The sequence below is a fragment of the Saccoglossus kowalevskii genome, chromosome 11 (assembly GCF_978046115.1).
Source record: "Saccoglossus kowalevskii chromosome 11, keSacKowa6.1, whole genome shotgun sequence".
Taxonomy (NCBI): domain Eukaryota; kingdom Metazoa; phylum Hemichordata; class Enteropneusta; family Harrimaniidae; genus Saccoglossus; species Saccoglossus kowalevskii.
The window spans coordinates 26847897-26865355 of NC_140651.1; the positions used below are offsets into that span (position 1 = coordinate 26847897).

General features: G+C 36.5%; 1 protein-coding gene across 1 annotated transcript in view; it reads right to left on the minus strand.

Moving 5' to 3' along the window:
* LOC100372244 (glutamate receptor ionotropic, kainate 2) overlaps positions 1 to 17459 on the minus strand; it is a 51085-nt gene that overhangs the window by 4472 nt on the left and 29154 nt on the right. The window contains exons 3-13 of the mRNA XM_078013558.2: positions 8121 to 8372; positions 6885 to 7060; positions 6682 to 6735; positions 6313 to 6474; positions 5673 to 5825; positions 5319 to 5426; positions 4521 to 4634; positions 3934 to 4143; positions 2046 to 2606; positions 1266 to 1494; positions 888 to 1144 (exon numbers count right to left, since the gene is read on the minus strand). Of these exons, the coding sequence (XP_077869684.1) occupies positions 888 to 1144; positions 1266 to 1494; positions 2046 to 2606; positions 3934 to 4143; positions 4521 to 4634; positions 5319 to 5426; positions 5673 to 5825; positions 6313 to 6474; positions 6682 to 6735; positions 6885 to 7060; positions 8121 to 8372 (2276 nt within the window). The remainder of the gene's footprint in view (positions 1 to 887; positions 1145 to 1265; positions 1495 to 2045; positions 2607 to 3933; positions 4144 to 4520; positions 4635 to 5318; positions 5427 to 5672; positions 5826 to 6312; positions 6475 to 6681; positions 6736 to 6884; positions 7061 to 8120; positions 8373 to 17459) is intronic.

The window sequence follows — 17459 nt, forward strand, 5'->3', positions numbered from 1 at the left end:
CGTCGCTTAGAACACAATTCCTGTGCGTGCGCAGGTGACGACCCTCCTGCTTTAAAATGGATGTATCACCAGAGGTACATTACTTGGGGTTTGCAACTCGCATAGTACTGTATGGTGACATCATGTCAAGATCCCATTCAAGTCTCTTCTCGTAGATAGCGAGACTGAGGCTACGACCTTCTGACATGACACATATCAATGTTCAAGGTTTGTAATGAAAAAATAAAACTTTTATTGTCACTATCATAGTGAAAAATGTAATACATCGAAAATGTACAGAAAATATAGTTCTCGTAATCCGTCATATCGTGAGCAGCTATTTTGATCCACCTGGACATCCCAGTATCCTAGTTACCTCGGGCATGCGCATTCGCATTTTTCTGAGTTGGTACGCTCATGCGAGAGCGAGATTGTGACGGGATCTTGGTATCATGTCACCGTAGTTACAAACCCCAAGTAATGTACCTCTGGTATCACTTACTTGATACTACTTCTGAAAATGCATGTTCATATATCATGCCCTTAATAGGCGTATCCAGTAAAAAAACGACACATCTATGATATAGTGTCTGAAGTGGAAATATTACTTCACCCAATGACGAAGCAGTTTGAAACAGGTTGAACATCATCCGTGACTAGAGTTTTTCTTGCTGTGATATTACAGTACAAACTCAATCTTAGCTTTCAAACACAAATATGCACATTGATATATAATAATGTTATACATTATCACTCCCACAAATTGAAGAGTTTGTCTGTCTGTTGCATCTTCAATATATTTAATATTGTGTTTTATGGTCAAGGGCATGTTGTGTGGTATCGATGTCAATTGCTGGGCTGCAAATAAGAAATCCCGCTTGCATAACATAAAATAAAACACAACTCACTCTATCTAGTGCTGCGTTCTGCTTCGATTTCCATATAAACTCTCCAAATGCGCATATAACTCCTAAAACGATGCCACCTATGAGTACGAAAAAAATCCCGCCTATATTCCCAAATCCAAGGGCGTTGGCCTCTTGCTTCTTGTCCTTCCGTTCACATGACCCCTCGGAGTACCACCATTTTTTCTTCATCTCTTGTAACGCACCGCCCTCTTGTAATTGCAGTATTGCTATGGTAATGTCGTCCCGGTACGAAGCACCTGAAATGTATTACAAATGTGATTGGTTGAACTGTATCACGTGTCATTAGCATTCTCAGTAAGGCAATTTACAGGTAATAACTTGAAATATTTATTATTAAACACATGCAATTAAATTTACCAAGTGGAGTGCCGATTCCGTAAAATTTTGAGTCGAGGAGACCCCCTATTTGCGTGAGATTACAGTTTCGTGCAGTCACGTATTCGTTGAAGGTCACTTCCATTAGAAACGCGTAGTTCTTAGAGTTGAGAACTCGTTCAATTCCAGCCTCCGTGGTGCTCACGAAGACACTTGGCTGTCTGGAACTCATAAACGACCACATCCTCTGGTAGATTTCAATATTAGAATTCTGTGAAATGGAGGAGTAAAAGTAAAAACAGATTTAATATATGAAATAATGCAAGGAATTGAGGCGACACTGTACGGGAAATATGCTCTATGCCAGACAAGGTGTAACTCGAATATAGGTGGTTTTGATTGGAGTGAATTTTGTTTTTAAATTATAACATTTTAATTGTCGAACTACTTTCTCCCACCTAGGTTTCGGGAATCAAAAATTAGAGGGCGATGTAACCCGAACTAGTATTGTGTTCATAACGCCCTCTAGAGTTCATGAACTCTACTACTTATCCAGGTGCGTCTTGGGCATTTGAATACGCCTTTAGTTTATCAAGAATGTGAATTCGCAAACAGGCAAGTTAAAATACACCATTAATTATAATTCGATTGATATATGGTTTAATCAGCCCAGTGTAAATATATCATGGCTGTGACTTTTTTGACATTTATCCCATTTTGAAATAGCAGGATTTATTGTGGTGCTTGCGTGTACAACCAACGAACTAACAAAAATAACGCTCACTACTCTGACAACGCTGTGAGTCTACGATCAGAGCATACCTTGAAAAACGTTGTAGTAGATCCAGACGACAACGTCCCGTATTCAATTTTAGTTTGTGAAGCCAGGTCGTCAACGTCCTTGATGGGTGACACCATTCTCTCGACAGTTAAGAAAGCAGCCAAGTTAGCAGTGTATGAAGAAATGATGATGAGTGAGAAGAACCACCACATCCCACTGACAACTCGTGTAGACAGCGCACGCGGGGCGACCTCTGAACCCTGCTGCATCAATCCACCGAAACTATACCAGAGACTGTTCATGAGATTAAACTGATTCTCCACCATATCGTACTCTGGGTTACATGGATGTGGGTTATACCATTCGTATGGACTGAACCTAGCTAGGATGAAAAGAGATACGCTGACACCGAGGTATGCTAGCAGCATGTACAACCATATATCGAAATCCAGAGGACTTAGAAATGAGAACACTCCAGGATTCTTGCTTTCAGGCACGCGATACAGGATAGAAATACCGGTATTCATGTAGGGTTTGGCAAAATCGATGACTTTTTCTCTGATGTAGCTGATAGTTAATGGAGCCACCGCGAGATCTGCTTTCTGTAATGTCGAAAGAAACAACAACTATATTAATCCGTGATGTTACTCGCCAGTCAATGAATTATTCACAATCGAGTTATGATTTCAGTATCAGTATGCGCTTTAATATTTCAACCTGTGTGCTCCGCCGCTACTTTATTTCGTCATTTCGATTTACAATTTACGTAAAAAAAGAATTTCCATAAATTGTTCAAGAACTGTTTGTTGTGTGTGGCAGCTTTGGAATGTGCGCTTAAACACACACGCCACGACCTTTACTACTTTCAATAAAGCGAAAAACAAAACTTTTGCAATATAGTACTCAAGTCCTTCATTTGTTGGTGTCATAACCCGAGCTTTCATCTTCCCTCTACTTTCGAAAACCTGAATTTTTTTTCTCACTTTTTACATAAAATAGTTCAGTCCTACACACTTTTCAATTAAATCATCTCATGATTCAATGTCGTTGCTATGTTTAAGCTAAGAGTTGTTTGTCCTTCCGACTTATTTGGCTACTAGTATTTAACTTAAAGTGGAGAAGTCGTCACCTGCGCCACGATAAGAACGCACGCTAAAACCGCAAAGGCTCGTGGGTAGTTTGTAAATAACGACACGCTATGGCCGTCTGTCACATTTGCAGGTGACGACCCCCGGTCCCGCTTTAAAACTCTAAATTTCTAAACTTGAAGTTAAGTTGTCAAAATTGAAAGCTAATGTAAAATGGCAAAACTATAATTTTGGGTTCCCAGCATATAGCTGACTTACCTACATTGCATACCCCCTTACCTCAAGTCTGGCAGTATATTTCACATGACGGGATCTAACTGAATAATTCTTAAAAGTTTGAAAATTCGTGTTAACAGTCGAATCTGTACGCGACTTTGTCAAAATATATTTTGTTGTTACGCCAAAATTAGCGAAGACACATTTTTAATTTGTTTTGGTGCTTCCTACGCAAATTATGATACTGTAAAATACTTTATTTTCGCGGGAAATAATTTTCACTGAAAAGACTTTTTGGGTGTTTTATATGGAATTTATTTTTTTCTAATTTTTCGACAAGTTGAATGTAAAATATAGGATAAAAGGTATATTCGCTGCATTTTATTTTCACTGAATCAGCCAGTCAGCGAAAATAGCGAAAATAAAATCCAAGTGAAAATAAAGTATTTTACAGTACAAAGTCACTCTTGACTAATGCCGCATTGTGTTCACCCTTTCTATCTCCATGGCTTACTATAAGTCCTAAATCACACAAACAACGCGTGAAAAATTGTACATTTACACGGAATTTGAACAGGCTATGTAATGACTGTGGCCATTTAGAACCACCAGTGTAGATACGTACCCTTGCTATTAGTTGTCCTACCATTCCATTCCACTGACCGTCCTCCTCGGGAGCGCCATATTTGCCGTCTGGCACCAATTCGATTTTATATTTGAACCCCAGTATTTGACTAATCTCCTCGAGCAGATCTACACAAAAGCCTTCATATTGGTCGTTCCCCACCAGTACTTTTCCATTTTCTGCTTTCTTTCTCATAACGTAAGGATTTTCCTGAAATGGATAACACGAATATTACTTATTTGTATCGTACTTTGCGATTACGTTCTAATGATGTTGGATGTTTTTTCATTGGTTGAATCAGCTGCGGCCATTTTTAAGATATCCAAACACATATGTGTTACAATTGACTCGTGTCAGAGGTCAACAAGTTTCAAATCGTATCAGGCTTTTCCTGTAACCTGTAAATTACTGTAAGACGTCGAACTAGGCATCGATGAGTGATATTTAGTTTAATAATGTCTACTTCCGGCCTGCCACCGCTTCTTCACACAGCTTCTTTAACACCTTGAACAGTGACGAATACGTCAAGATGTCACGTAATTAATTGTTATACAAATGGAATACTACTAATTAATGGTGATATTTACCAATATTGTAGTCACAATAAATGTTTTGTTTTTCAATGATTCTGTTGAGTTGTCGTCCGTACGGCCAGATTTCATTGTATAGTTCGTACCCGTGGCGGGTTCCCAGAATCCCACCTAAAATTAAAAAGAACGATGACATTAGTTAGACGGTAATAATGAGATTACAAAATAAAATGGTTTGGTCGTTTAGCAAAAACATCATTACAGACCGGATAAAAATGTCGAATTTCCAGAAAAGTTGCCATACACATTACACAAAAACAGCGGCTGCCACAGATCCTATTTCCACTTTGTTACCATGGAAACAATAGATATCATATAACGCTGTAACCACGTTCAAATTAGATACACACTATTGTTGGAAAAATGATCAGCACAAAATTTAGGATCGAGTTGCAATTGCATAATTTGCTTTGACATTGTTTCCATCGGAACACTCAGCATCGCCTGAAACATTTAACATGGGGTAAATTTCTATGCAAGTTAATTAGCTAATTTGCGTAGGCCTAAACCAAGTAACAATGTAATATCTGTATTGCAACATTTGAAATTAAGCAGTTGAAATGCTAACATTTACGAGTTTACACTAATCTAACTCATCAGTCATATTCTCTTCATTTCAAAAAATGCATTCTGTGAATAAAATAATCAAAACAGAATTCAGAGAAGAAAGAAATATATTATAAGTTCCTTATTATTCAAAATAGGGAAGCACTATTGGTGGAAATATTCGAAAACTTTTTATGCTATTGAACGCACATCATGTATATGCCCAAACTATTCAAAATAAAATTATACCTTTTGTAAACGAGAACCGACAAGCTCCATCAAGTCCATCTTGACATAAGTTCGCAAACCGTTTTCGTCGAATTGTATTCTGCCGGTAATACCTTGCCAGTTGTTTACCTGTAAGAAAGCACACATCGTGTTACTTTATGTTGAATACATAATCCACGTGATACTATAAATGACGGTGGTTATACTTGTTTTCTTCAATGCATGTGCGAATTTGTGAACACCACAACATTTTACACACCACGCATTGTATGTAACTTATATCGAAAACGTCCTTAATTGTGCATGACCATTGAGATGATGCTATATACGTTTTACAGATAGCGATATCGCACGAAGATAATGTTAGATACTCACGTAGCTAAGATGGTTGAACAGACTGAGTCCATAATGCCATGTAGTAGGTTTCTGACATGACAGTTCACGTACTGTCAGTGATTGACCAATATCCAAAGACTCCAAAGCTTGGGTGAAAACATCAACGGCGTCGTAGATTAGCGCCACCTCAGTCTGTAAAAGGAATTGATGTAAATCACTGAGTGATACGAGTTAGTATATTACCCAGGCTCATTTAGTGTCTCGCGCGTACTACGTTCCTCGCGCGCAAGGGCGTATCATAACTCACAATAACTGTACACTTTCTTGCATATATATATAAATATTATATATATATATTATGCATTTTACATCATGTGGTATGTTGCATGACAATTGAAAAGGAGGAGGATACCAGTCCACGTTACTATGGGAACAGTGAGTCCTATTCTGGAGGGTATATAATTAATTATGTAAAAATAAACATGGCGATTAAAGAAGACGAAATTTAACATTGATTGAAGTTTCGCAGAAATCGGTACCACAATTGAGTAACCGCGTCATAGCGGAAGCTTGAATTCATGAGAGAAAGTATCAAGGAAAACAAATTTACGCCCGGTTTGTGCGTGCAATACTTGTCTGTCTATTTTCACGTGTAATATTGATATGAGAACGTACATACCGTCATGTTACGTCTCTGTAGCGGAACGTCTTCTTCCCTCTGTCTTATTCTCCATTCTCTAAGTAATGTCTGCACCTTTGGGTCATCCTCGTTTATCATCCGGAACGAAGTTAAATTCACCCCTCCCTCGCTGTACCTTTCGACGTCTAAGAGATGGAAATCCTGTAAACAACAACAAGAGTTGCAATATTATTCAACTAATATTTATTTTTTTGTGCTGGCAACACACGCCATAATAACAGATGTCGATATCGTGTTCTGTATGTCTAGTGGCGTCAGTGAGGCATTTTTCGATCAAGATTGTTAATCGAATAAACTTCGTATTTGCCAAACATTTGAAATGTTGGTCTAACCATAGCTTCAACTTACCGGACTTGTAAAGAAGTAATGAAAGTTATGAGTCAACATTTGAACTTCTAAGGCCTAGAAATAAAGCAAAAAATAGAGTTATAGGTGTAATAAAATTGAAATGAGATTGTCATGGTGACAGGGTCTCGCTCTTTAAACTGCAAGATATGTGAGCAATGTTTCAACGAGATTATTCATAACCCAAGCGAAAAAAAAAGACCTACCTGTTCAAGGACTTCTATAACGTGCACAAACTCACAGTCAACGATCACGTGACTAAGACCTCTGTTTTTGATCTCTTTTAGCACAGATTTAAAATTTGGCGGGACTAATTGTCGTACACTGATGGTAATATGAAGCTGCGACGATAGCTTGATAACATCCTGCAGCCTCACCAAGCCTATAACAAATCAAAAATCCGAAATTTGCAAAGTACGTAGATAGCATAATGAAAATCAATGATACTGACTGGAATACCATGGTTACACTACAGTGTGAATGTATTCGATGACGCACGCGCGGCGATTGGTTTTCAAGAACTAACAGATAACAATATTGATGAGACTAATTGGATGGTCCATCATTTTACTTCATGACGCCATATTCACCTTTTAGATAGATATAGGTTGAAACTCTTGGGTGTTCCTCGATCTTTGCCCCAATTCAGAAATAATATAAGGTTATTATACCGAAAAGTAAGCGCAGCGGAGGTCGATGCGATGGGGGTACTGTCTGAGAGCATACTTTGAGGTATCCTCCTTATTATTATACATCTTTTCCTCCAGGAATACATCATGGGATTGCCGAAATCCAAAACGTTTAGAACAGATTTAGCTTTATTGTCTGGGCCCTGTCAAACCCTGAGGGCAGCCATTTTTTGTTTTTCTTATTAGAGGACGCTTACGCGCGTCATAATCGTTCAATATTTGGAATTCGCGTTTTCTAATATGGTAGGATGAAAATACCCAGTACAATACCGCAAAATTGTATGTATAAATGAGCTTTATTACCGGGTTCCGGGAAAAAAGCTAGTTTTTTTTTCGAATTGGAGCAAATATCGAAATAACCAAGAGTTTCATTCGATCGCTCATTATTGATTTGGTATAAACTACTCATGGCTTAACGGTCTTGGGGGAATTGGCGTTGCTCGCTTCTGTTTTTCAACTTCTAAATGAACACGTGTCGCGGTTAATAAAACTTGTGGAAACATTTTCACGCTAGTGATAATTCGTACGAAATGCTAGACTAGTCACAACAATTTATACAAACGGCGCCATACTGCGACGGCATATTGGTCATATTGCTAAAGAGCGCCCTCGCCGATCTAAAATAAACACACTCTTGTTCTTTGACCGTGTGCATGGTCGTGGTAATTTTAACATTGCTGTAAGATACTAGTTAAAAGCTATGGACGTACATATATTAAATCATACGCCAAAAAAGCTTGATTTCATACTCACTTTCCTCATTTTCGTATAAAACTGCAATTTTTTTCCATTTATAATGCCCAACGGCGTCGGCGATCGCCCTTGATATCAAACTAGGGGCTGGATATAAATTGATTGAGAAACGATCGTGAAGTCTTCGGTGGTCCCAATTGGCTTCAACGTGGGGGACCTCCAGCTCCTTGAGCACCGATTGTACTGCTGTGGCTGATTTAGAAGTGGGAGGTCCGAATACTGCTGCCACGCCCATATCAAGTTGCCGACACACTAAAATCAAATGAAAAGAACGTTAAGTTTGTACATAGACCCTCGTCTATGGTTTGTAGAGAGAAGGATGGAGGTGTGCTCACAAGAGTTTGTACAGAAATCCGTGTCTTTTGACGCGAATTATGAAAGAAACACTTTTTTTTACAATTGTCAGAACGATCCACGGATTTGATGAGGGGAAAGATGACAGAAAAAGTTATCTGGTCTGTAAAAAATCCACGTTAGGGCAATATCTTCAATTTATAAAAAAAAAATACTTTGAAAAAAAAATCATGGTGCAATGGAGAGAACGACTTTTAGAGATATTGCAATATGTGCAAACTTTACGATAAAAGATAGAGGTCAGACAAATGCGATTATACATAAACTACCGCCCTTTAAATTCATTCGTTGTAGTGACGTCGCATAATTAGTAACCTAAACTTGGAGTTCATTTTGAAAGGTTATACGAGTATCTGCTCAAGTGATGTCAATATCTAGATCTGAGCCTTGAAGAAAAAGTCAGTGTATGTATAATCGCATTTGTCTGACCTCTATCTTTCATCGTAAAGTATGCACATATTGCATTATATCTAAACGTCGTGCGCAGTGATGATATCCCTAGATTTCAATTCGACTGGAAACGAAATATTACACAGACAGCAAGGCGCTTACACATGACAATTGGTCTTATCTCACATGTACCATTCATGTTATCTATTTCTGCCTAAACCTTTTCATGTTACAGTGAGAGGGCGTTTTAAAATTCAAACACCACTTGGCATTTATGTAATCATATGAAGTTGTGAAAAACAAAGTCTCCGTTAAGTTAAGTGAACTGTGTCAACATATGTTATAGCTATAATAATAAATCAAATATGCTTTCAAAACAGCTGTAACAGGATAGTAAACAACCCTCGTTTTCATACTTTATTTCATTGTAGAGCCGCGCTCTCGTCACAAACTACCGAGATTTTTAAATCAAAACTTAACTCACAAATGTCAAAAGAATAAATACGGAAGTGGAATGTATATTAATGTTATTCTTTGCAGGGTTTCTGCGAAAAGCGGCCTTAAAAGGTGATAGTCGTCGCGCCACGCATGCGGGAGATATATGGGTCGCATATAAACAAAGATGGCTTTAATTAGGTAATATTTAGGTGATTGGAAGGTATCGAAAGAGTCAACGGCGATATTCAGTGCAAGTCGCGCAGAGGCCAAACCTTATACTTGAGATTTCCATTTGAAGAGCGCATTGGATTGTGGTAAAATGTCGCCATGCGCAGCGCGACGACCACCGCGCTTTAATGTAGTCATGTCACTAGAAAAAAGGATTGTACATTTACTGTGGCAGAAACATATTTTTTTCCCGAAATAAGACCAAGATACGTTTAACTAAGCTTTGATGAAAAACATAGTCAGTTCACAATGTTATACAAATTAACGTACGATGACTGTTCTATCGGAAATCACATGAAAGCACATTCACCGTACATAGATGCACCACTAGGGACAACTAAGGAACTTCCTTCGGGGACGCAACTGATTCTCTCGATTGACTTGGTTTAACATAGTATGGTGCATTTATTCTGCGGTCAATTATATACAATTCTGGTCTCGGTAAAACACTACACTATAACAATATATTACGAGACCTCTGATACACCATTCATAATAATAGCGCCCTCTAGCAGTAGAGCGCTTCCGTGACGTCAAGAGGACGCCAGTGTAATAATAATATTTTATTATCCCCCTTCAAAATGACATAATATTAATGTTGTTCAAAGCATCTACTGTGTTTGGTTGTGTAGTCGTTCGTCATTTAAAATTCAGTAAAATCTACCAAAAACATATTCTTCATTGATGAAAGACCACAGATCAAAACGATGTCGCCATTTTGAACTGCCTTCGTGTCACCTGTTTACGTCATAAGAGCACTTCGTCACAAGAGGGCGCGGTTTATAAAAAAACTTATTAGCTTATAAATCACGTGACAAATGTCTCTACATATTTATATATTACCACATGAGAACATTTGTTGAACAAAAAGTTATAATACCGTGGTAACCATGGGGATATTTTTAACGCTTATACCAGAATCAACCACTAGTAATACAAATTTTCAATTGAGTAGAATGACCTGCACGTGACACGAGACATTTTATTGGGGTTAGATTCACTGTCCCGCAATCGTTTTTTCTTTCGTGACATTTTCATCCCGCAGTTCACTGTATGACTCAAAAGATAACAGATTTATCGCATCTATTTCATTATTCGTTCATAATAAATATTCCATAAATAGACATATTTTATTGATTGTCGTTCTTTCATCGTGATGTGCGTATTGACGTCATGTAGATTGTCGATTTGTTTACAGACGTTAACGCGGGGAAGTCGTCACCTGCGCATGCGTCAGATGGTCATAGCGTGTCATTGTTTACAAACAAGCGTCTACCCGTGAGCCTTTGCGTTTTTAACGTGTGTTGTTATCGTCGCTTTCGACTCTATTCCCTTGCGTGCACAGGGTATGACCCTCCCGCTTTAAATCATTGCGTATTTCAGTCAACAAAACACAATCAGTGTATAATGTGTTTATGAAATACATGGTACGCTTTAATATAGATCTATATATTGTTGTAGGTTGATCATAAGTGATTTTGTAACATCTTTTGGAAGCAACGTTTGTACGTGATGTCACTATGGTAACACTAGTACCATTGCAAACTAGAAAAGCACTCGGAGAGCACATACCTCCGCCAAGCAAATAATTCCTGAAATTGTTTTATCCGTGGCAACCGTACCCATATTTGTACCCATATTACTGACACCAGAATCGTATCGACCATGATTCAACCTTAAACAATTAATAGTAGTTTTACAGTTTCAGTTAAAAAGAAATAAGATACAGAAAGAAAACAAAAAAAAGAAGCATATGTATTGTATAGCCCTATTCCCGGTGGACTTGACACACAGTAAGTTGTAATACATTGTATATAAATACATCGCTAGTAATGTCATGTTGACTTTTCACCTATCATCATTGAGCATGCGCATATGTTCAAAGGCGCCATCATTAAAGTGAGACCTCGACCTACAATAGTTGGCGCGTATTACTAATCTTGTATTAATCTGTGAGCAAAAATGTTGTTAATGCCTTTTTAATTGGCGGGTCGGTATCACTGTAATTGGCACTCTCTTGGCAGAGCTGCGCCGTGGGTAATTATCGTTGAAAACATCTGCGTAAACAAGATCAAAATATTGACGTGCTTGATAGCAATCTGTCTTGACGTGACTTCAAAAATATGTTGTTACCTCGGATGCCTTCTGTTATGGCTGTTTCACTCCCGGTGTTCTGATCATTCGCAGGTCGTATTGCGATGACCCCAAAATGCCAGGGCCACGCAGAACTCTATGTGATACGAAACGTGTATGTATATGTACGAGACGTACGCTGCTGGCCATTGACCCTAATAGGTGCAAGCACAGCATGCGTAATTAATGGGTTAATCAATTACAGGAAAATCTTTTATTCATTATGTAGTTGGTGGAATTCATAGAAAAACGAAATGATAAACCATATATGTCAGTTTGAACACAAATAACGGTACGATCCAAATAGTAGACTGGTGTCGTTCGTTAATATGTATTTGCCGGGAAACTCTTCTTACTAAGACTTTTGATCGACGTTTTAAATATTATTACAATGATTTCAAGCGCACTAAAAATCTTTCAGAACTTTTGAAGTGATACATTTGTACAAAATGTTCAGTTCTATTTGCGTATCAAATATCGAAATAATATTCCCATCGCCGTGTATAATACAACAGGAATGTATATTGATCAAATAAGGTTTACACATAGGAATGGCATTCACTACTGGATGTTGTACATATGTTGAAAACTAAGACCGTCAAAAGACAATAGTTTAGTGTTATATATATATGTCTTATTGGTATTTAGATGGATGAGGTGTCACGAAAAATAATATAACGGTTACAAATCAGGTAATAAGTTAATTCACAATTATTTGTGGCAGAGAATGTAGGTTGATATGCTCGAATTCGTACAATAAAAGCTTTCTACATTTTGTTACCAGGTTCAGTTTTTGTTACATGTATGTATGTATAATTCGACAGTATTTCTTGACAAAATTAAACATACTTGAATTCTGGTTACCTTGCCCTTTGTTATATAATATTATTCTATTTATCATAGTATGTTTCAATATGAATATGCATTATCATAATTAATTTTGAATACAAACAAGTTTTGGTTTGAAACAACAGTGGGAAAGCAGTTTACCGAACGTCTTACAATAACATTTGTGCTTAATTTGTTTAATTGTTTTAAGGGACATAATTTCCAGCTTTATTTAAAGTAATTCAGATTTTTTATTATAAAAACAAATGCCGCATCTCAGAAAAGAAGTGATGCATTTAGACGTGAATAGATTCATGAATCATGCAAGATACCAGAAAATCTTAGCTGGCTTTTGCCCAAGTATTTTGTACAAGTGTCTATAAAAAATTAATGAGACACTGAACTGCTTCATTATATTCATTGTGTTACTACTGTATTATTCAAAAAGTAAAAAATAAACATCAAGTTGCAAGCTCTGCTTTGTAATGCAAATCAACTTAAATAGTTAGTTGATGTCCAGTGGAGAGAGAAGTCAACAGTACTTTTGCCTCCTGAGGATCTACATCTTTAAACACTGCAAGCTTTGTTTTAAAGCGCGTTTATAAATTATTATTATTATAAAAGTTCTATCATTCTGTTCTAATAGCCGAAACAAATTCCCGTGAATTTTCATTTGTCGAATGAACTATTTGTCAAATACAGAATACCTATTTTTGAGTACAATTTACTTTTCAAAATGTGGATTTTGCTTTTTATGTATTTTTATGTATTGTTTTTGATTTGATAACTTCTGATTTTCTATTGGCTTCAGATCTTGATCAAAAGTTTGGCATCCAATTCATAGGAGTGCTTAAATTGATTTTCTGACATCTTGTTTTCTGTTAAGATTTTATGTTTGCAAATGTGTATCAGACTGTGCAAAAACTCTCTCCATGAGTTGGTTTTGAAACCCAGTCTAGTATTCCCATGGGAGTTGGGAGATACATTACCAATGATATAATTACAAGATAAATGATTTGCTTCATTGAACAAGTACAACAATGCATATTTTCATTGAGATCAGTGACCTTTGAATGTGTATCACCAGTGATCAGTCAAGTAGATTTTCTCAATTTTTGCATGATTTTTCATACAGTCTTTTTCAAAGGAAGTCTTTATACTGATGAATAAGGTGACCAAGTTTGATAAAGTTTGGAATAGAATTAGTAAAGTTATTGTTCACACAAGAACAATTAATTAACGACGACGACGACAACGACGACGACGAAGCCGGAAAGAAATATTACCTTTAATATACCTTCCCTTCCATCTTTGATGTTACGGGCAAGATAAAAATTAATTGTTTTAGTATTAGGCATCAATGTGTTTTTGGTTCACAATCAAGATGTTCATTAAAAGAAAATAAAATAAAATAAAATTAATGTCCTTATTAAAAGCCATCATAATTTACCTTTATAATATACTATAACATACACTTTATATCTTTTTAAACCACATATCTCAAAGAAAAATTTTAACATATAAATTTTACATATTCTTGCCATAGGAAACAGTGATAAATCTTCTAAAGCATACAAAAACATTTTGTGTAGCGTTAAAACATAATATTTAGATACAATGTGTTCATGCATTCATTTACTAATAGGTGTTGTCACATGATCATCAATCACCACAAATACTGTGACAGTATTCGGCACCATTTCGGTTCGTGTACCCCGGGAAATTACTAAAGTCGCATAATACGAAATATTCACAATAGACTGTGGGACCAATGACGTAATTTGTTGGTGTGGCTCATGGGAGGGGCCAGGTCACAGAGGACATGCACTAACAATACACACAACGTTCACCAATCAGTAACTGCTAGATCTACTTTAAGTATCACTTCTGAAATTAACCAAATATTGTACTAGTTTGGATTATATACCGGGTTATCTTGTCGTTCACGGTTTATGACGTAGGAACACTACGTCATTTGTCATGATATCGGTACAGCAATTTTTGCTATTTAAAAACTAACATATAATGAACACTGGTGTAATGCTGCCTCACATATTTCTTAAAACATGTGGCTAATATATATATTCATTGCGCATTTCGACTTCAAGGAGACAATTGGGCATTTGTGTCATGTTTATATTCATAAAACATTTACTTAAACAAATATCTCTTACATCCATATGTGTTCACGTACTTGAATGCGACAAAACGACATTTTTTCACACGGAGCTAGTAGCTCATCACATAATAAAAACACTGAACGTTATTATACATTTTTTTGCTTCGTTTTTTCTGTGTTGGAACCACTAATTGAACACATTAAAACGGGAGGGTCGTCACCTGCGCATGCGCGGGAATTGAGTCTCAATCGACGATAGAAACACACGCAACAAACACAAAGGCTCATGGGTTGTTTGTAAACAATGACACACCATGACCATCTGACGCGTGCGCAGGTGACTACTCCCACGCTTTAACACAAATACAAGATTTAACATAAATACCACAGTGTGTGTATTTTTAACAAATTTATTGATATATTGATTTCAAAGGTTATTAAACCTCTTTCTCATCATATGGTCGTACTTTTTATTGGTTTAAACTCCACTTGGTTTGTTTTCAAGAGACAACCTACAAATATTCCAGAATGTAATACTTCTTGGGTTATTTAGGAGCAAGGGTTATTTTCGTTCAACGTAATTGCAATATTTTTGTGTTACGTACATACAACGTAAATTGAAAAAATAAATTCCGTAATTCTGTAATCACAGGCTAGACGTACAACGTAATCAATCAAATATTTTTTTCGTACACTGTAAAAATGTGTCATTTTTCTCGGTATGTACAAGAATTTACATTCAAATAAAAAAATCGTAAAGAATAATCCAGGAAAATTACATTTTAGAAACTGTAAAACGACTAGATGGCACAATTCACTGCAAAATTGAATGTCAAGACGTAAAATGCCCTCTAACTAAATGAAAAGCATTATGAGGGTAATATGCGCATGCGTGTCTACACACGGCGCAGCAATGGCGGAGAATTTAGGTCGGAGAGCTCTTCGGACCATTCAATGTTCCATTTTTTATCACTGTAAACTGTAAAAACGTCTTTTTTTCTTTGTAAATTGTAAAAAGCCCTTTTTATTTCCCGTAAAACTGTACCAGTTACCCCCTTGTCCCCCCCTCTATTTAGAAATGTCAAGTAACCGTGACGAAATTTCCATTATTCTAGATAGTTTAAGATAAGATTATGAGTATTCTGTGCATTCAGCCAAATACAGCACAGCGTACTCCGCACTCGTTGTGCATATATTATCAAGTTTTACATATCTTACTTACTTCTTTGATCATCAATCGCCATTTTGTCCAGACGAACTATTTTCAGTGGGTGAAAAACGTACAAATTGTTTTTACTATTCGTTGCTGATGTATTGTGCATGATAATAAATACAGTGATAGAAATGAAAACTAGTAAGTAATTAGTAACCAACAATAGTAAGTAATACAACATAGTACTAACTACTACTTGAATGGTATCACAGATGTGTACGCAAGCTGCAAGAACCAAACCTACGGTATTATGCTAGTACAAATGGAGATAAGTTCAAAATAAAAACCTACATCGTAGACAGATTGAGTGCAACTGATGAGCTTATAACTGATTAGGTGCTGGAGGATTCTAGCCTCCGAGACATTTACCTCGACTGAATTAAAAAATAAATAAATCATTTGCCACGTGAGCAGCGTAAATGTCAACGAATGCACCACGACACACATTATTTCCGGCGTAGGCTTAGAGTCTGTATTGTGGATAGACTACAAATTAACGAAACAATCAATAATATGAGGAATATAATACACCATAGCAGTCGCAAAATCCATCTGATACGCAGAAAGATAATTATTTGGATTTTGCAATAATTGCTTTCTTTCATTCGAAATCCAAATTTTACGCGAATAAATCAAATTGAAACGTGCAAGAGAGATCTTTTATGTTTGGTTTGGTTTGTTTTTGAAGAGTAATTCCACGGCATACCATTAGTGATTGATTTAATGGTGCAATGGATACATTTTATAAGGTAATAACAAATTGTATTGGCTTCGGTATACCTATTATAATTGCTGCAACCAATAAACTTGCTTTGTGTAGATACGCCATTTTGAATAGTCGTGATGTGAGAAGACTCGTTACATTTAGCGATTAATCGTATATATGGTTGGAATGATTGGAATTAGCTATTAATGTGGCGAGATTATGAGAAAATTAAAACACAAATATTATGAAACATCTAACAATAACAATAGTACTACACTCACGTTCTTAATAAAGCAAGGCACTGAAACCGGAAATATTCGCTACATTTATTGACATTAGAGATCGAGTCCTTGCACGGAAAATAAATACTGATGTATGGTTGTTATTTCCAATGCAGAATTTATTTATTTATTTGTTTTTTATTTACTTATTTGTTTGTTTGTTTATTTATTTGTTTATCTAAATATATTTGGTTTTGTGTACCTAAACTTCACACCTTTACACTAAGTGTAGGTAGAAAGAGTCACCTTAGAACGGTCTTATATGTGAAAACCGTTCTTTGTGCGATACTTGTAACCAACACATGCAGTTTTCTGTAGATATTACTCATTCTATTGTGTTATTTGTGCATTTAAGAGTTGGATGGGAGAGATTGTATTTGCGGGAAAACATGTACCGGTAAAATGTTACAGAAAAGTGCACAGTATTTTACAAACATTTCCTGTAGTTTATTTCCCAGCGTTTTATTGTAGGAAAATATCACTTTCACATATTTTTTTCACTATTGTAGCCTCATGAGTATATTAAATGTATTCCCTTCTACTGATATGTGCGTAGGTTGTACAAGTAAGACATTTTAGGGGTTGTTTACTAGATGCTGGCTCGGGCGCGGGCGGAAAAAAGTAAACGTGGTTATAATGTTTATTCACA